At 37.7% G+C, this 21,611-nt stretch overlaps 1 protein-coding gene across 5 annotated transcripts in view; it reads right to left on the bottom strand.

The window, feature by feature from the left end:
- TRIM2 (tripartite motif containing 2) overlaps positions 1 to 21,611 on the bottom strand; it is a 1,116,451-nt gene that overhangs the window by 131,097 nt on the left and 963,743 nt on the right. For all 5 annotated transcript variants that reach the window (XM_044062463.1, XM_044062466.1, XM_044062467.1 and 2 more), the window contains exon 7: positions 12,261 to 12,364. In XM_044062463.1, coding sequence (XP_043918398.1) covers positions 12,261 to 12,364 — 104 coding nt within the window. The remainder of the gene's footprint in view (positions 1 to 12,260; positions 12,365 to 21,611) is intronic.

Below are 21,611 nucleotides of genomic sequence, written 5' to 3'. Positions count from 1 at the left end.
GCTCCAACAGCTGTAAAAGTAGTTTTGCAACTTTAGAAGGTATGCTAATGTGTGCAATTCCTAACAAAAACAGCTCAGATCATCATGTGAATAACTCCATGTCAAAGAAAATTCAGCATATGCTGCACGCCTTTTTTTTTTTTTTGAGACTGTACCTCTATATACATAAAAAACATGCAACCAGTCATGTTCTTCATTTTTAAGACATCTCCAACAATTAATGGAGGTGTTAGAAAAGAGACAAATCAGTTTAGCAGGTATGTAAAAGTACATGAAATGGCACCATCAGCCAAAAAAAACCCTTGAGTAAGTTATACATTAAAAAGGGTGGCCAACACATCCACCCAGATCTCTTTTAGGTATAGGGATCCTTAAAGTGAGTTCCTACAAAAGCCTATACATCGATTTCCACATGCCTCCCTCCTAGTAAAATGTTAAATACTTTGCTGAAGACTCCTGTTTCACTATCATCCCTATTAATCGAATAGCCAAGTGACCCAATGAGGCCAATTGTCATTATCATAGCAAGCATTGTTTTTGCAAAGGATTTCATCAGTTCTGTAAAAAAATACTTTATGATCTGCTGAGTCAACATATCTTTCTATAAATCTATACTGACCCAAAGGACTACTTCCCTCTAGGAATAGCTTCCAGGACATTTGATATGGACGTGTATCTACTTTCTTCTGAACTGCTTGGTTGAAATGTATCTAGTTAGTCCCTAATAGTAGCAGATTTTTCAACATTTATTACTTCCCATCACATGAAGGACCATTTGTTTCACTTGACAATGTATAAATGAAGTTTGGCTTCTTTTGTATAAAGAAATGATTTAGCTTTCAGATTTTGAAATATAATCTAATGTATTTGCTGAGGGTCAAACCAGCTGCAGTAAAAATAGCAAAACATCAAGCAAATAAATTGCAGTCTAGTACCATCTAAAAGGACCACTTTAAGAACCAAGCTCTTTCTTATTAAACACCATGCTTTATAAAGTTCTAAAAGACTTTTGATTAAAACAAGAAACATCTTTATTAAATTATCGCATATGACATAGGTAATCATAGTTATATAAATGAAAACAAACCATATTGTTATAATCTTAGTTGCAAGATTCTATATCGCAAACCATATTGATATAATTTTAGTTGAAAACATTATACATCACTTATAATCTACCCAATTCTTAGCCATGCATTACATAGCTCATTCATATCCTGTCTTCTTTTACACCTCATTCCTCCCCTGTATGTATTGTTCCCACAATTCCCATTTTTTTCTATGTAATTTGCCCCTAGCCTTTTCTAAAGGTCCCAATCCAGTTGTTTTCTCTCTGTTACTATATTTACTACTTCTAGTACATCTGGTTTAGACTGATTTCTATTTTCTAGTAACTGTTTTATTGCCAGTCACCGTAATTAGACTCAGCAAATCCTTACTATGTCTATGCAATTCCGATTCTGCATCATAGCTCAGAAAAATCATTCCTCAAGTTACACCAATATGCTCATCCAGTATCTCTGATAGAGTAGTCTACAAGGAAGTGTTAAAGCCTGCCAGCTCATCACAGTCCAGAAAATATTTTCCCAGTTACCTCTTTCTTCCCCATCACACCTCCGATATTTGCTGTCTACCAGAGGAATAATTCTCTGGAGTCTACTTGGCATATACAAATATATATATATATATATATATATATATATATATATATATATATATATATATATAAAAATTTCCAAGCAAAAATCCTAAATCTTCTAGATTTGGGAGACAAGCATATATCCCCTATTGTTTCTTTGTAAATTGCTTTTCCAATCTCTCTTCCCAATCCTTTCTAACCTTCTTTGATTGAGTCTTGCTGTTATCATGCAATATTTTATATGGTCTGCTAATTACTCCTCTTAACAGTAGATTCTGTTCCAGATTCTACTAAAAACTGTACTAGTGCTAGTCTTTCATTTAGGACCCCTATTTATTTTTCTTTGCTTTCCCTATCAAGGATTGATATAAGAGTATAGGCAATCTCTAACCTGCAGTCCAAATAAATTCTTGGCATCTTCCCATTCTATTACCTGTCCATACCAACCCTCTCTTGCCTATTGTCTGTATCCCTAGCAGCAGTCATCCCTACCAGCAGAACCTCCTTTCTCCATACCAGTGTTGGTTTAGTTCTTAGAATATTTTCTGCTGCTTTATGGATATAACATTCTGTATGATTACTATAATTCTCCTTAAAGGCCTGCATCCAAAATCACAATCTCCCAATTGTTTCTTGAGCATCCCCTGTTTCATCATCATCATCCCTTTCCACTTTGAATTATAGGTTTCTGCTTGTGCTATGTGTAGGAGCCTTAACTGTGTAATTCTGAAATACCCCTTCAAATTGGGTAATCCCAATCTCCCTGGTTCTGTTGGAAGAATCAGCTTATCTCACTTGACTAATTATCTTCCACTTCCAGAAAAAAATCCTTCAGCTTTTCATTAATTACTATCCACAGTTTCTCATTTGGTTGAGAAAAGTATGCCTGACCTGTGTATAAGATTAAAGGGACAAACATTTTAACTGCTTGTATCTTAATGACCATATCCATACAACACAACTTCCAATTTCTCAGTTTTTGTATTATCTTTTGTACAGTCTCTTCCCGCATATCCTTAGCTGCCACACCAGAATCATGTTTAATCAACATGCCTAAATACTTTTTATCATGTCCCCATAAATATGGATACTACTGGACCAATTTGAGTGTAAGTACATAATTTACTGCTATTGTGTTTGTTTTAGCTTCATTAGTTTTGTATCCTGAAAAGATTTAAAATCGTCTCAAAATATGCCACAACACCAATGTCCTTTTTTGGTTTTATCAGATATAAAGTAATTATCATCTGCAAATACAGCCAGCTTTTCTTAACTACCATACCAATTATATCCTTGAATTTCTGAGTGCCTTATTTTCTTTTCCAATGGTTCTAAAAATAATGCAAACAACAAAGGAGATAGAGGGCACCCCTGCCTGGTTCCTCTGCTTAAACAGAAATTATCAGAGAGGAACCCACTCATTTTCATTTTTGCCTCCAAACCCTCATATATCCTCCTAATCAACCTTATTATTTTATCAGGGAATGCAAATACTTCCATTGCTCTGCTTATAAAATCCCATCTTACTCTGTCAAATGATTTGCCTGCATGAAGACCCATCAACAACAGTGGTATTTTCTTACATTCTGCTTCCCTCTGCATCATCAGTGTTCTGTTAATGTTGTTGAATGTTTGCCTCCCCTCCACAAAATCAGATTGATCCATATCTATCAATTTTGGCATCACTTTCTCCATTCTTTTAGCCATTATAGACATGACACATGTTATAATCATGGTTTACTATTGAAATGGGCTTGTATGAAAGCTAGATCTGATGGATCTTTACCCTCTTTAGGTATTACAGCTACCACCGCTTTCTTCCAGGATATTGGTACTTCTCTTTCTCTTAAAATACTGTTAGCAAAACCTTCCAAATCTTTATCAGTTTTTCTCTCCTAGCTTCAAGTTCTAAAAGACTTTTAAATCAAGCCACATATAAAATAAATACATCTCGCATCACACAGTACTAGTGAACTAGTTACATTCATTTAATTATGGATATAATAAAGGCTTTAAATATTGTTAATACCCAAACTGCTTCTTACTCAAAACTGGGCTAAGGCTACAGCAATTACTTAAACTACAGCCTACAGTTACATTCTGTCTTGTAATCCAGTTACATTAATTTGTTTAAGTCTTTACATCACACTCTGTCAAACTCATCTGCGTCACTTGTAACATCATAAACTTGAAACTATTAGAGGTGCTTTTAATGGATCATGTGAATTCCTCCTATTTCAGTAAAAAAGCATATTTTTCCATATTGGTCTGATGCCCACAGCTAGCACGTCATGCAGCATTTTTTTTAATCTTGCAGTTCCCGCATAAAAATCAAAATCTGGCAGTGATAAACCACCTGATCCATAGATAACATCAATGTTTCACAAGCTATCCTGCCTCTCCCCAGACAGTATGAAATCTGTAACTACTATTCTGAGCTTAACTGCATACCAGTTAAAGTAATATACTTTAGGCTACATATAAAAATTGTGGTAAAGTAAACCAACTGGCCATCCAGATTCATTGGGTCATGTCGCTCGTCTGGTCAGGATAAAACAGACGAACATTTGTGGGTTCTGTTCAAGCAGCTTTATTACACACAAACACATGAGAAATGAGGCTTTATAATAAAAACAAACTTATAAACAGACTGACTATCACACTTATACACATTAACACTCTGGCTGTTCTCTCAAAATGGCACTGTTGCCTGCACGTGCTCTGTATTTATATGCATGTGCTATATCTGGAAATGCTTCTTAAAGGTGCATACACATGCTCTGATCTACATCCTCCTTCTTTGAGGAAATAGTCCTTATATGAAATGACAGTATTCAATGGGTTTACCTTTGAAAGGTTGAAAATCGTTTTTGCGAACAGCCAGTTGGGCGAACCGAAAAGCCAATTCCTGCTTGTCGAACGTTACGGAAGTTCGAAACTCAGCAAATTGAACAGCAGATTCGCTGTTTCGAACTCAGATATCGAATACACAATGTAATAATGGGGGGCAAGCCACCCTGCACCCCCATACTCCCTACTTTAATATTCTAACTCAGAGGTGGCACTACAGTAGGGAAAGGGTCCATTTCCCAATCCCTACTATAGTGCACTCTGCACCCAAAATGCCAAATCTGCAATGAGCGAATGTTTGCTCATTGCACATTTGATGCATTTTTTTTTTTAGCCTATCCGGAAACTTGAAAACTTACTTTCGCACAACCGTAGTTCGACAATTCGACTTTCAACCTTTCAAAGGTAAACCTATTCAATGACATGCAATTTACAGAAAATCTTTTGACATGCAATTATATAGAACTAGTTATCTGACATGCAATCATACAAAATTGCTCTGCATTTTACACTAGATCTCGAAATACGACCTGATCGTGTAACATAAAAGTCAGAATTGGATCTAGCAATGGGGATGGTCTTCAAGGAATGTTCAACTTTGGGGACATCTGGGACATCATCAGGAACAGGAACAGATACCGAGACATTTTCTTTGGTATGAACATTGTCTGGGTTGCTCTGAGATCTAGAGTCTGTATTCATAGGTACGATGCTGTGACATAATTTCTGATACAGGAAGATGATGTCTGCAGTTTCTCTGTACTCTATACCCCCCGATTCCACTAAGTAGGATCTCAGCACTGTACATATACCTCTCACTTGACCAATTCAATCAAAGCTTTTTGCGGTTTGCATCCTCGCTGTCTCTCTCCTTTTAACATATGAAGAAATCTGCTCCTTTTATTGTAGCTGGACTTCTGAGAAGAACACGTCTTAAAAAGTTGGGCTTTGATTGCTCTGTTATTTTTAGCATTAGGCATCAACAAACTAGAACTAATAGGCAAGGTAGTTCTTGTTTGCCTAGACAGAAGTCTCTGAGCAGGTGAGCCTAGTTGGTTGTTACAGGGTATATTTCTGAGACTGAGTAAATTCAAGAAGATATTGGTATGGTCATGCTTTGACCTTTCTAGTAATTGCTTTTCACTCTGTACTGCATGTTCATCAAGGCCATTTGACTGTGAGCATTCAGGACTGCTAGTAGCATGGATAAAGTCCCACTCTTTAGCAAATCTCTGAAACAGGAAATAAATAATTGTCAGAAATAACTTGTGTGGACTACCATGGACTGAGAAATGACATTTCATCTTAGTAATAACAGCACTAGATGTTAGGTTAGGTAGCAAATTGATCTCAAACCAGTTCGAATAAGAGTCTACCAACATTAAGTAATGCTGGCTGTTCCACTCAAATATGTCACTTGCTACTGTTGACCAAGGTAGTTCAGGAATTTGGCTTAGCTGAAGTGGCTCTTTTTGCAAATGTGGCTTAGTATTGTTGCACCCTGAAGAAGAAGAAAGCACTTTATCAATGTCTTTTTCTAGAAAAGGCCAAATACTAGTCCTCTGGCACTTTTGGTAGAATCAGAACCTGGGTGGCCATGACGTAACATCTGAATGTATTCATGCTGTAAGGAAGAAGGGACAACTACTTTTGGACCTTTAAAAATGATACCATCTTCCATCAGCATGCCATCTCTGTATGGAAAATAAGGTTGTACTTCTGGAGGTACACTGGATTGCTTTGATGGCCATCCTACATTGATGAAGTGGTTGAGCTTTTGCAGAATTGAATCAGTCTTTGAATGCTCTCTCAGCTCAAGTCTCATGGTAGAAAAATAACACACTTCCATGACATCAAAGTCAAAATTCTCTGCATCATGCTGTTCCGTGGTATTTCTGAGTGATCTGAATAAGGTATCAGCCACATAAAGAAGTTTACCTTTTGTATAGACCATTTTGAAATTATACTTTTGCAGTTTGAACATCATTCTTTGTAGTCTTTCTGGAGCTGAATGCATAGGCTTCTTTAAAATAGTAACTAGAGGTTGATGGTCAGTTTCCATCTGGATTGCTCGGCCATAAATATAATCATGGATCTTCGAACATGTGAACACAATTGGCAAAAGTTTCTTCACAATTTGAACATACTGCATCTTAGTTTGGGCAAGAGCTCTAGATGCATAGGTAACAGATCTGTCTTCTTGAAGAATAACTGCACCAAGACCAAACTTTGAAGCATCACAGGAGAGAACTACTAGTTTGTGGACATCCTAGCATCTTAATGTAGGAGGGTTAGCAATTTTCTGTTTGAGGTTATCAAATGCTCTATGCTGCAGTTCTAACCATGACCAGGCAACATTTTTGCATGTCAGCTCTCCTAAAGGTGCTGATAACTCACTAAAGTCAGGGATAAATTTGCCCATATAGTTAATCATACCAAGAAAATGTAAGGTTTGGACATTATCTGGAGCTGGCATCTCTAGAATGGCTGCTTGCTTGGAAGGATCTGGTTGTAAGCCTGTACTGGTAAATAAATGACCTACATAAAGTAACTTCTGGTAGTCTGAATTTACACTTGAGAGGACTGAGTTTTAAATTCACTTCATGCATTATGTCCAGAACATTCCTGAGGTTTCTGTCATGCTCTGCTTCACCCATTACCTCCAGTCACTAAATCAACTATTATTGCACATGGCTAGCCTGAAATGCTGAAAGACTTCACTGGCAGAATTTATTCCAAAAGGAATCCTGAGCAATCTGATTCTACCAAATGGGATACTGAATGTAGTCAGTAGTGAAAATTTGTGATCAAGCATTACTTTCCAAAATGAACTCTTTGCATCTAAGACAGAAAAAAACAGTGGCATTTGGCATAAGTGTTGCAATCTCCTTGACTGTACGCATAGGATAATGAGGTCTGTTTAATGCCTTGTTCAAGTCTCTTGGGTCAATGCATATTCTGATTTCATCTGAATTTTTCATATGAGCAGCAACCATGGACGATACCCACTCAGTTGGTTCTGCGATTGGTCAAATCACACCTTGATGCACCATTTTGTCTAACTGGACCTTGACTTTGTTCTGCATAGCTTTTGGAACTCTTCTAGCTGGTCTGACCACTGGACTGACCTCTGGATCTACTTTCATGGAGTACACAACTGGAAGTTTGCCTAGCTTGTCATAGAAAATATCAGCATACTCTGAAAAAATAATATCAGTAAAGCCGGAACTGGGACACGTGCTTACATGATGTACGTTGGTAAAAGAAAGCAGTTTCATTCTGAAACTGTCTCTGAGACCCAATAATGGCTGCACAGGTCTTTTGACTACATAAAATTGCAAGCTGTAACTGTTCCCAGCCAAAGGGCATGAAAGCATTACTGAGCCTTTGGTTTGAATCTCTTCATCTCCATAAGCAACAAGCTTTGCACAATTGACCAAATTAAGTTGCTCCCCAGCTCTCATTGCTGACATTACATTACACTTTGAACCAGTGTATACTTTGAGCTCTGTGGGTTTACCATTGATCAGGACAGTACAAAACTCATCATTCTTTGCCAATACATCTACTGCATTAACCTTTTCACCAACCACTGACACACCATCTACACAGAAAGTAGGGTTGCAGCTCTCTATGTGATCAACTTGCTTTTTTGAGTGACCTTTCTTGATAACTGAATGAGTCTTGCTTGATATACAAAACATTTGCAATCATACTTGTGTGCCTTTCTCTAAGCTCATGGATTTGACAAATCTCTATGGTTTTACTTAACATTAAATTACTGTCATGAAGCAAAATCATTCTCACTGTAGCACTATTAACACCACACACAAGCCGGTCCTTTATTAACTCATCTTTCAAGTCACCAAATCTGCACATATTGGCTTAGTTTCTCAAGTCAGTGATATAAGCTGCATAGGTTTCACTTGGCTTTTGGTCTCTTGTATAAAATAAGTGCCTCTCTAATGTAATATTTGTCTGGGGGTTGCACATTTCTCTAAATTTACATTTTAAGCACTCAGGGTTTTCCCTTGATTCAGCTGGTACCACAATATGACAGTTTTCCCCTTCTCCCGCATATATTTTTGCTGCATACACAAATAAACGTTCTCTTTCAATAGCTTCTGACCCAGAGCCAAGTTAAGCAAAATGAATGCCCTTGTGCATGCATCTTTGTCAGAAAAAGCTGCTTGTAAAAACATATTGTATTTCTGCTCGAATACTCTCTAATTCTCTGCTATATTATGATCAAACACAAGTGGACCTGGTCTTTGAAATGCCTCAGCCATATGAACACACAGTAGTGAAGGTGTTTGAAATCATGCACAGACATACACACATGAATATATATGCCGGAACTTTATGCCAGTACTTGTAATTATGCCCAGTAGCACAACAAACTCTTTGAAATAACTGCACTTTGCCAAATAATTCTTCGTAGCACAAGAACACACTGAAATCACTGTACTTTAAGGAGCCACTCCTTATCAGTGTAAGAAATAAACTGTACATGGCAGAAAAAGCTCAGAGTAACAAACATTTTGAGATGACTGCACCTTCTAAATAAACTGTACACAGCACAAGAACCTTTCAAAATAGCTGTACTTTGTGAAATGACTTTTGTACAGTGTAAGAAACGCACTAAAGTTGCGGCTTCCTGTGAATAAATGCATACAGCACAAGAAACTTTTCAAAATGGCTGTACCTTGACTGCACTTTGCAACAACACTACTTTGTACACAGTAAACTCTCTGAAATAATTGCACCATAATAAAACATACACTCTTTGCAAACACTTTGTACACACTGAGATACTTTGAACAACTCTAGCTATGCTTTGAATGGATTTGGTCAATGCGAAATAGTAGTTTGTGCCAAAACATGGTATTTTACTAAAAAACATGCAGTTGCCTTGCTCTTTAAGCTTAATTTGTACTTTTATTGTATTTGTTATGCCCTTTTAATCTCTTTTCAGGCTCATTATACTTTTCTTGTGCCTGTTTTACTCTAAACATGCTAGTTATGCAAACCAAAGATGAGCTCCATATGAATAGTTTTGCTAGTTTCATCAAATATTATGGTTTTGAACATTTTGTTTAATTAATAATGTGGTTAGTGCCTTTCATTTGCTTAATAATACGTTTTGTGCTACTCATTTGATTAATAACGGATTTTGTGCCTTATAAATGCGCCATTTCATTTTCTTTGCCAAATAAATAATTTGTACAGTTTTCTTTATCTTGTTTCTGGCCCTTTTTCATTTGTCTGTGCTCTGTTTCACTCAACCTGCTTTGTCTGTCTTCATCTTCAACTCTGCACCTTATGGCTAGAAGAGGTAGCTCTTATAATCCCAGTTCTGACACCATATCGCTCGTCTGGTCAGGATAAAACAGGCAAACATTTGTGGGTTCTGTTCAAGCAGCTTTATTACACACAAACAGATCAGAAATGAGGCTTTGTAACTTAAAATTAAATAAACTTATAAACAGACTGACTACCACACATACATGCCAACACTCTTGCTGTTCTCTCAAAATGGCTCTCCTGCTTGCATGTGTTCTGTATTTATATGCACATGCTAGATCTGGAAATACTTCTTAAAGGTACATACACAGACTCTGATCTACAGGTCATATCTATACAGAGTCTCACATTTGTTTTGGGATCATGGTTAATTTTTAATGATTTCATTTTTGCTATACTAATTTTATACCTATAAAGAATCCCAAATATTCCTAATAAGACAAATAAGGATTAATTTATTGCATTTATTGACCAGGATAGTCCAAATGGGCATAAAACCCCTTTTCAGTGGGGCCTGAGGAGAAAAGGTCCACATAAATTAAGTACAGTACAGTACAGTGTGACAGAGTAGAAAAACACAATTTCAAACTGGTTAAGAAAAACATATAACATTGCAATTTCAACAATTAGTTAAGAAACATATTGTACATTGTGTAATGTACAGCATATTAAAGATCATATTTAGGGTTCATAAAATAAATTATTTGGAAATGTGGACATTTTACAGTTATGTTCCATTAATTTATAGCTGTGATGGACAATTCCCTTAGTGTAGTTGCTAACAGTTCTAGAGATAGGGATAGCTAAGATGACTAAAAGACAGGTTTGGGTGTGAAGTCCTTCAGAGCATTTCTGCCAGCACAGAGAGTGAGGGTGAGCCCTGAAAGGACTATGTGAGGAACAAAACACAAATGTCCAGACCCTGGTATAAAAAACACACCAAAAAAACAAGGAGGGGTGGAGGGAGGGAGTGGCTTCTGCAACTGTGATAATACTGTTATGTCAAGTTCAAGTTGTACAACTGTACTATGTTCATCATACTGAGCACTGCTGCAGTAGCTTTATCAGTCAATACAGTCAATAATATCCTGTCGAACTATCATGCTATGGTCTCTCCAAAGTTCAAATAAACCACTGGTTTTACTTATAAGAAAGCAATTACATACCATTTTATAAAATGTTACAATGGGTTTTACTGTAGAATGTTACAACTAAAAAACAAACTATAATTAAATGTCTGACATGTCCAGTGCAACACTGCCAACTATTTAGATATACTATTAAATCTTAAAAGTTTAAGGCAAAAATCTTTTACTTTGACATGGTGTCAGAATACTTTAATCCACATAAACTGAATATATTAAGAGGCATCCATCTCTGTAGCAACAGTTTCTAGTGCCACTGTCCCCATCTCCAGTGCTTAAGTGACCAAAGTAAAGTTTCAGCAGAATTTCAAACCTTTTTCCTTTTACTATATGTTCTATTTACAATTTCTTTCCTGTTCCTTATAATACAATTGTTTTAAATGTTGTGCTCTCTTGTAGCTAAATAGTGGTTGTTCCAGTATAACCTGCCAGAACAAGAAACAGCACAGCAAATAGAATTAATTAATTACAATCATGTGATTTTATTTGACTGCTTTTAATTTGATGCACCCATGGTTCCTTTCAGTCTGATGAAGCACTATTTTGAAACTTGTTGGTCATTTTTATAACAGCTCTCTGTTGTTTTCTTGAGCTGGTTTCTGCTATTTTAAGGTATTTGATTTGCTTGGCTCAGAACTTGTCTGCAACAGTTTATTTTCTACATTGGATGTAAAGCATCCCATACCAAATACTGAGAAGAGTAGAGGAAGTTCCCTGATGTCCCAGCCACTTTTTCCCCAGTAGTTATTAATAAATACCACCTTTGCTCTAGCCTGAAAAGAAACCATGAGCCCATTGGAACTAATTCAGTAAATAAAGTATGGCTGGATGATGAGAGAGATAGATAAACATAGATAAAATGCTGAGTACTTGCATACCTTGATACCAGTTCCCTAAACTAACAAAACATTAAAGTCAGACAAAATAAATTTGCCTTTGTCATTTCACTTTATGCCTTTTGAAATGTAATATCATGTTTTCCATACATTCAATTGCAAGTTTTCTGTTGAGTTTTACCACATCATCCACTTTTCAGAGTAAAGTACAGGTACAAATAATCTGCATTGTTATCCTATACTAAACAAGATGTGTTTGCAGTAGAGGAATAAAGTTCCTTTGCTTTTCTGCTACTCTGCTATTAATATTACTCAGGATCAGAGCGTTATTACCAATGTAGTGCATACTGTGAGCTAAGCATGGCAGAAACATACTGCATAATGTGAGCTAAGCATAACAGAAACATACTGCAAATTGTGAGCGAAGCAGAACAGAAACATACTGCATAAAGCGAGCGAAGCATGACTGATACTGATATTACTAACCTGTACACACTGATTATTGCTGTCTGCAATCAGAATTTTCCCATTAGATGATGCAGCCACCCCTTGGAGATTTGTGAATTCACCTTTGTTCCTTCCCTTTGTACCTACAGGACCAAAAAGCAAGGCTGTAAGAGTAATTAATTTAAAAACACACACATATGAAACCCTCATGGTACTTTAAATCATGCCTTTTGCATTTAGTATTTTTGACAACCATTTTTTGTTGGTTTCGTGTGTTGTTTTGCATTGCTCTCAAGAATGAAATCATTAAAAAAGTATTGAAATGTTAAATCTTAGAGATATTTTGGGACATGCTGAGACTTATTTTCATGCAACTCCTATACTTTTTGAAACCCAAAAAAGGACAGACAGAATTATTTCCAATCAAGTAATAAAAAAAACAAAAAACAGAACAAGTTAAAGTCCATGTCCCTTATTAAAGTATATAGCAATGTGAACTGACATTGCACTAAACATAAGAAATGCATTATTCACTAGAATACCAATGTAAATATATGTTGGGATGGTGGCCTAATGGTTAAGGTGTTTGCCTTACAAACTCAAGGTACAAGGTTTGAGTCTCACAAGGGATAATTGGCTAGGCTTAAAATGGCTCACAAGGGCAGTTATCTTAGTACTAACCTATGAACCTAAATAAAAAGCTTTTAAAGATAAGTTGAGTTAGAAAAATCACATACAGACATAAGTAACGTTAATGATACTTTTAAAAGGCACAAAATATTGTAATTCCATTCTGGAAAATAAAAAAATGTTGTGAAATAAAAGAATAGACAGGAAAATAGCATACATTTAATAAACAGAAATCTCTACAAAGGAAAATTAGTGGTACAAAAAGGAGATGAAAGTATAAAAATAGCTGTGATTCTAAAAGAAGTCAAGAAATACTACATTATAATGTAGGTATAAGCCCTAGAAAAACTGAAAATACAGTCTTGTGTCACGAGTCCATATGGTGTACATAAACTACCTAAATAGAACTAAACTTCTTTCCAATCGTCTCAGACAAAAATATAACTGCAGGTACACATGAAAGTTCTTCTTTCTAAAATTATAATAAAATGCTGGTAGAATATCAGTTAAACGACTGCACAGTACTGCCAACATATACTGCCCAGAGAAATAGGCCATCTGATTTTGAGGGAAAATGAATATGATGAATCACATGCCACTTACCACAGGAGACCAGATACATTGATCACAGTCAATTAGAGGTATATGCAGCTAAAAAGTCTATGTATTAATGTAAGTAACCCTGACATTTGCAGTTAAATAACTGGTCTGACTTGTCAGAGAAGTGAGTGTGTATGTGTAATACCTGGAGAGAAAAACAAGTGGAAATACTGTACTGTAGCCACATTTTCCTCATCATCAAACATTGGAGGTACACCTAAATCAGGTAGGATGGGGGGTGTATGGAGGCAGTCAGGGGGGTAAAAACAATGGATTGTCAACCTAACTTCTTTAGAGAAGTGCAAGTATTTTTTTTGTGTGAAATAATCTGAAATATGTTACTGTGGAAATTTTGTTCACTTGCTCACAGTCAGACATCAGAGGTGCACCCCACAAGAAAGCATCAATTTTTGTAGAGGATCAGGAAGAGGTATGTATATGAAAGCAAATCATCTTACAATCATGTAATACCAATTAAAAAATGGTCCGTCTGTTATGTCAGGAGAAGTGTGTATGTGTGCGTGCATGTATGTGTGTGCATGAGAGAGAATCGGTCTACAAAAGTAGTTTGAAATACAATACTATAGTGAGAATTTCTTTCATTTGATGACAAACATAAGTGATGCACCCAGTCCAAAGATAGTTATTTTACGGGGTGTAAAGGCTGTCTACATACAAATGTGACTGGAAATTGTTGTAATTTGATCAAGGTTAAACTTTCATTAATCTGGCTCATCAGGGGCAATGTATTTGTGCTTTTATGTGGAAGATAGAGAGTGGAATGTGTATGAAAAAAAGAGTATTCATCACAGCTTTTATCTGTAGATAATTTATGTGACCTCTTACTTTCAGTGGTAGTGTACCCTATTAGGAAGGACAGTCTACTAAGACATCAAGTGTGTTAAATGAGTTAAACACTTTGTTTTGCAGTGCATCATGAGCAAAAATAATATAATAATACAAAGTCCACATTTTGACTTTCAGAATTGCATCATGAACAAAAATAATATAATAATACAAAGTCCACATTTTGACTTTCAGAATTGTTGCCTTACTGTACTTTCTGGTCTACCTACTACAAATGTCATTAGATTTTGTTCATGACAGATTTACACATATTCCACTGGCTCCATGAAGCACAGGGATAAAGCCCTGAATGTGACTCACATGATCTGGTATTAACTGGCAACCTGGCTGCTAGATGAGTTAATTGGAGAGAATGTGACTTGGCAGCTAATTCTTTATTCACTATCCTGGGTGGGGTGAAGGAAGCCTCTCTCTCCACAGAACTGGCAATTTTGATGGGTAGTGAAAGAGTGTACACCATGGCAGCACATAATCAGCTATATACAAGGAACTGTAAAGTAGCACTTTATTTTGTAGTTGAGTTGGCACATGTATGGGAAGCATGCATACATGCACCAAGCATGTCCAATGCTGCACTGCATGCTTCAGTGGAGTGTACCACAAGCATTCAAGGGGAAAGGTGAAAATGTATGAAAGCCCTACAGTTGCTTGAAGTCTGCACTGACAGGGGAGCTAACAGCCAACATGCACAACATAGAAAAGAACGAAAATGTAAATTTTCCATTTTCCTTGCGACAGCACATACCATACATAAAATCATAAATATATTTTGCTTTTTTATAATGTCAAATCAAAAGCCACTAATTATATGTCCAAAATATGTTTTCATGTATTCAGAGACAAAAAAATAAGTTGTCACTGGAAATTATCAAGTTGCACTCAGAAATTCAAGCCACCCCTATTCTATTACCTTTGTACCTGATCCACAACTTAAACCCTGTTTTAAGAGCTTCGTACTGGAAAGCATTAGAAATACCATCACAGCCCATGCAGCCAAAACAGCTCACCGAAAATTAAGTCAAAGCATTCAGCATTCTCTCTGCAATGTGTACAACAGCATGCAGACAGAACCTAGAGTAGAGCTATTATGGAGATGTAAAGTGGATGAGCAAGATGTGTTCAGGATCAGTACTAAGGACCATAAGCACATTATGCAACAAAATGATGGATACTGATCAGTGTGCAAGGGGCTATAAACACACATTTGTATCACCAGTGTATTGTGCAGTGCTGCTGCCCTCATGATTGCAGGGCATGTGGTATATTCTATCTGATAAACTCTGGAAAATGAGTTGCACAGCACAATGGTGGCAATGTGTGTGCTCTTCACCCAAATGGGAATTTTAGAAGAAAGCTGCTTTCAGCTGCATGTTCTGTGGGAACTGCCATGTGACTGTTTATCAAGACAACTTGTTCATAAGTAAACATCTGGATTTGCTGTTAAATATGTTAAGCAGAAAATTTTAAACTGTTTCAGAGACAACCATGTCATGACTGTCTCTACCAATAGAGGTACATGACCATTTGAACATACGAGGCTACCAAGCTGCATTATATTCGCTTTCAGTAAGGGACATGTATGTGACGGTCTTACAGGGTGTGAATGCAACACCACCCACAGCACATATTTGAGGCGAGTTAGCATTACACCAACAGGAAAAGCTATAAGCAGTCATCCAGAAAAAAAAGTTTTACTTTCTGCAATGGAAAGATGTCAATCACCAAAAATTCCAATAAAGACCAGGAAAACTCATTCAGCCAAATTTAATGCTTAGCTGCATCTATGTTTTTAAGGTGAAGAATAAAGGTTGTTGACAATCTTCCCCCCAACTGTCTAGTTATAATTATCTAATTTTTTTATTGGCAACAATCAAATGGTGATTGAGACATGGTCTGTTATACAATAACCAATGTAGGCATTTCACAGAGACAGTCTGACATGTTGCATAACACTCTGTTTCAACTTTAGTTGGGTGTATGACTTTTGTTTAGCTGAAAAATGTAGCATATATCCAGATTATATTTGCATTAAGTTAGAATTAAACCAGAAGTAACACTCATAGGTTCATAGGAGGTTACTAGGTTCATAAGTTCATAGGTACTAGGCTATCGGCCCAAGGGCCTACGTAAGCCTAGCCAACAAGGTTCCCTGGCTTACGCCACCCAAGCGGCCTTGGAACCTTTATAAATCTAGCCATGTTAATCTTAAGTATCCCCTTCTGTCCTTTTTGGGTAGTTCACAGAATGAATTTATTAACAGAGCAGGTCTGTGATCAGCACCGGCTACCCCTGTCCATGAGGGACATGGGTGCCACCTCAGGGGGTGGATTTGTGGTCTCCCATCCAGTTACCTAGGTTATGTTTGAATAGGGTCAATGAGGAGCTCTGTTTTACATGAATAGGAAGTCTATTCCAGAGAAGAGGCAGTCTCTGGGAGACATATCTGTCTCTCCAGCATGTTCTGTTAATGTCACAAGCTAGGTTGAGATCCCTAGAGTAACTGACTCTTACACCATTTGACTTACAGATGTGTAGCATTTCCATTAGGGCAGGATTGGAGATTGCCCTATAGGCCATGCACAAGTCACCGCTCAGCAGCCTTATAAGATACAAGTAAAATGACAGGGCTTTCAGCCTGTCCATATGGATCACGGTTTGGAGTCCCTGTATTTTCTTAGCAAGAAGCCTCTGAGTTCTCTCTAGCTGCTGTAGGTGTCTGGTGAGGTACATGCAAAAGGGTGCATTATACTCTACTAGGAGGGTTGGGTACAGTGCAGTTGTAACATCCCTTGACCTGGATACTATACCCTTGCTTATGAGGTGCACTAAATAGAAGGCTTTCCTTACCGCTGTGGAAACTTGGTAGTCAAAGTTCAGATTGCTATCCTGTGTTCATAAGTGTTGCATCACTGGGTTGGAACTCAGGGTGGTGCTGTCAATACTATACTTTGTAGGGAATTCCATTTTGCCAAAGGGAATAATAATGCATTTTTTGCATTTAGTTTCAGACCATGGCTTTGGCACCAGTTATTTGTTTGCGTTAGCCTTTTTTGTAATATGTTGACATCGTTGGGGGACTCAACACTTGCTCAGTGAACTTGGTGAGCCAAAGGTGGTCTAATTTGGCCTGACTTTCTGAAATGTAGAAGCCAAACAGTAAGGGGCCCAAGCACAAACCCCAGTGGTACTCCACTGGTGACGGGTCTACTGGTGAAGGTGGAGTCACCAATTTTGACAGAGCGTGTTCTATCGGTGAGCCAATTGGCTACTGATCTGGTAACGTAAGGGTTAATCCCTATCTGGGAGAGCTTCTCAAAGATGCCAGAGTGGGGAATTATGTTGAAAGCTTTGGCAAGGTTGAGATAGGCTATGTGCACTGTCTTACCTTCATCCATGGCTTTGGTGAGCTTCTCAAAGAAGTCCATCAGGTTTAATGAACGTCGTCTGCCCTTAATGAAGCCAAACTGGGTTGGGTCCAACATTTGGAGGTCACCTATGTCCTTGTTGATAAGGTCCATGATAATTCTTTCCATGGCCTTGCAGACGAGATTGGTTAGACTTATGGGGCTAGTTTCCAGGGTCAGTTGATGCCACCGTTTGTGCAGGGGGATTACTGTTGCTGTTCTCCATTCTGCAGGAATGAAGCCAGTTCTCAAGCTATGATTAAAGAGAATGACAAGTTGAACCACTAGGTCTTCTTTTAGATTGTTTAGTAAACAAATGGGATATCATCTGGTCCCATTGAGGCTGTGTTTTTGACCTTGGTGAGTGCAGAGATGACCTGTTTGCTAGAGATAGTAGGCAGAGGGCTGGTGTCAGGTATTCTTTTGGATACTATAGGTAGGGGTAGGGGGATGAAGTTAGCATTGAAGCTGTCTGCTATCAGCTTGGCGATATCTTCCGGTGTAGTATGAGTGATCCCATATGCAACCAATTTGGCACAGAGGTGGGCATTCTTGTTTAGACACTGGATGTAGTTAAAGAATGCCTTATGATTATCCTTGGCTAGGGATGTGATTTTTAGCTTCATAATTTGCTTTAGAAGACTTTACAAGATTTCTGTCCAGTGTCAGATTAAGTGATCCTTAGACCATGGCCAGTTTTCAAACCATGGGCTCCACCACACAAATATACATGTTCTTTTGGATTCACTTTCTTAATTGTTTTGAATGTATACTTATCTACCAGATTTTTTTTTATTATATGTACTGCTTCATACTGAGCATTTTCAGTTTGTAGTTCTGAATTTTTTCCAGCAATAAGTGAAACAGAATTTACTAATAACAAAATTATTCATTTTAAAAACATTTCAACCATAAAAGGCCACTCAAACTGCTGTCACAATAATCTAACAATGTCCGTGTTCATCAATTTACATACACTGACTGCGTATATTTCATGTCTGATAGTGATAAAAAAGCTACAGTAGAACACACTAAATTGCTTTACTGAAATGCATACTAATCTTTTAAACCAGCCTAATGACTCATGAAGGCAGGGTCTGTCATTTTCATCCACAGACAGCCCCCATAACCAATTACAGTCACAACAGTTGACTATAGTATGTACCGCAGATCTACGACTATAGTAAAATAATAATGATAATTACATAATAAAAATAACGAAAATGATGGTGATGGTAATAACAAAAGGTATTACTTTTATTGCCACAACAATGTGTCTTACATTTGCTCCATACACATAGTAGCAACAGTAAAGTATTCTAGCTTACTTCCCACAAATGGTCACTAGTCCTGCAAAGAAAGATTAAAAGTTTAAGAGCAGATGTCAAGAGGGTAAATGTAACCAACGTCACAAGAGGATAATAATGAATGATGGGCATTAAAACTTCAGTTATGAAACAGTGCTGCCATTACATCAGAGCAAAGTTTCTGTAATTCTACAAAAGCGTATATTTCAAGGGTTATGTGCAGCAAAGCAGATGATGATTTGGCAAAGCAAATTTGGCAGAGACATAAAGGCAAAAGTAGACCAGCATATCTAGTAAAGAGATGAATGGATTATGTCAGGGAAGACCAGAGACAGGCAGTCACAACTACTGAAGAAGATAGGATAGTGGCTCTAAATTAAGGGAACTGGTAATGGTTGATGTAAGACTCCCATCTCATGTAAAATGGGACAAATGAGGGAAGCCTCAAGGGCAGGCATTTTCTTGTTTAAATATCTAGCCCTGAGCAGTGCACCCTATGATCGGCTTGGCCCTACTGGGTTTTGCTAGGTTGGTGGACGTAGAAGACACACACTGCCTATAAAATGGTGCTATGGGGTATAGAAAGTCATAGCCAATATAGAGAAGGCAGAACATTCTACCATCTCCTTCCAAGATGATATACATTGGATCCCCTAGAATGACAGCAGCTATTGAGCCAATTTTAGAAGTTATTTTTTGTTAGTACTGTGGTATCATTACTGGTAATTCGCAAAATACTGCTCAAAACTAGTTTCTTTCCAGTCTCCGAAACAAACTAAAGGGTCAACTTTGTCTGTCTCTATTTTCCAACGGGGAGCATCTAAGGTTATTCACCTCCATGTGTGTAACAAGCAGGCTATATGCATACTTGGGTGAAGAGATCTCTGTCTTTGCCTATCCTTGTGAGTGGTGATGTGTTAACATGTCTGACTATAGAGTCATAAACAAGTAGATTCTTATGTGTGGTAGCATGGTCAGGCAGCCTTAAGGGATTAGGACTACAGCTTAGGTGATCCCAGTTTGTGGCTGCAGCTTAAGGTGTTGTTTGACTGTTATCAGCTGGAGATGTTTGTAGACTAGCAGGGGAGGTGTTGAGTGTGCTGCTGAAGTTTAAATGTGAATTGCATGGGAGGCTTCAAAAGAGAGATTTATTTAGGACTTCAGCATATGTCAGCTTAGTGACAGTGTTTTGCTACTGTGGTGAGTGGGCATGGTGGGCTCTGACAACATGGTGATATGAGAGGTCTGCCGCCAGATTAAACAAGTAGCAGCACTTCTCATGTGTAGTGTTAAGTAGAAAGAATGTTAATGAACACAGTGCAGTTGCTACACTGACAAGGTATCTAATGCTGCCAGGCTGGCATCAGATAAGTCAAAGGCTGACTGGTCTTATGATATTGGCAAAACTGATAGGGAGTGGGTTCAGTACAAAACAGGTGCCATGCCAAGTGCAGTAACCAATCTGATAAGCGAGGAGTTGCTTCAGGGTACTATCCCATTTGAGATGCAACTAATAGTAGCTGGAGTGCTGTACAGATGGAAATAAGATGAAATTAGCTACAAGACAGAACAGTACATACACAGGCACCACAAATGGGTCTGGTATATTGGGGATGGGGCACAAATACTATTCACAAGGTTGAATAGCAGAAACAGACACTACACACCAGTACCATATTAACTGTACGCTAGCAGTATATGCAATGGTACTGCAAATGAGGTAGAAAGGCTTATAAATACAGAGTGTGATAAGACAGAACCAGTTACTATATATACTCAGTATGATGAGGTAGAAAGACAGAATATGGGTTGAGGTGTCACTAGACTAGCAAGCACAGTACAATAACTCAAAAGCGTTACAAGGTGTCAGAACAAGAAACAATGACTGTATACAATCACAGGTGCCACAAGACGAGTGACTGCAGTAATGCAATTTAAAAGTAGCATGTAAGGCAGAACCAAAGCAGGATATCAGCAAAGTGCCACAGGACTAGAACACATAGTATAACAATTCAAAAATTAAAACATTACCAGCATAGCCAGAGGTGTCACAAGACTAGTTAATGCAGTGTAATTATAGAGTAATACAGAATCAGCATAGCCACAAGGGTCACAAACATTTTAAGGCCCAGTACAACAATTAAAATGTGACAACAATTAGAAAGTGGTCACAAATCTTTATGAGCACAATAAAATTCAAAAGTGATGCAGAGGTGCCGCAAAGCTCTGCTTGTACAAAAACTAATAAGTGACGCAAGTACCACCACTGGTACCAGAAGGTGTAAATGCTGGAGGGATAGATTCCTGTCCCAGAGACTTCCTATACTCTGGAACAAGCTACCCATCTATGTCAAGCAAAGTTCTTCATTAGCACTCAAAGAAATATCTTGATGAGTGGATGGGAAATAGGAACTACACCCCGGGGATCACTTCTGTGTCTCTGCTGGACAGTGGCACAGGAAAATAACTTTCTTGGGTGGCGTAAGCTACGGAACCTTGCTGGTTAGGCTTACATAGGCCCTTGGGCCAATAGCCTAGTACCTACCTATGAACCTATAAATCAAGAGAGCCCCCATACATTT

Source organism: Protopterus annectens, chromosome 2.part1 (assembly GCF_019279795.1).
Source record: "Protopterus annectens isolate FY-2018-M chromosome 2.part1, PAN1.0, whole genome shotgun sequence".
Taxonomy (NCBI): Eukaryota; Metazoa; Chordata; order Ceratodontiformes; family Protopteridae; genus Protopterus; species Protopterus annectens.
This window is presented reverse-complemented; position numbering and strand designations above follow the sequence as displayed.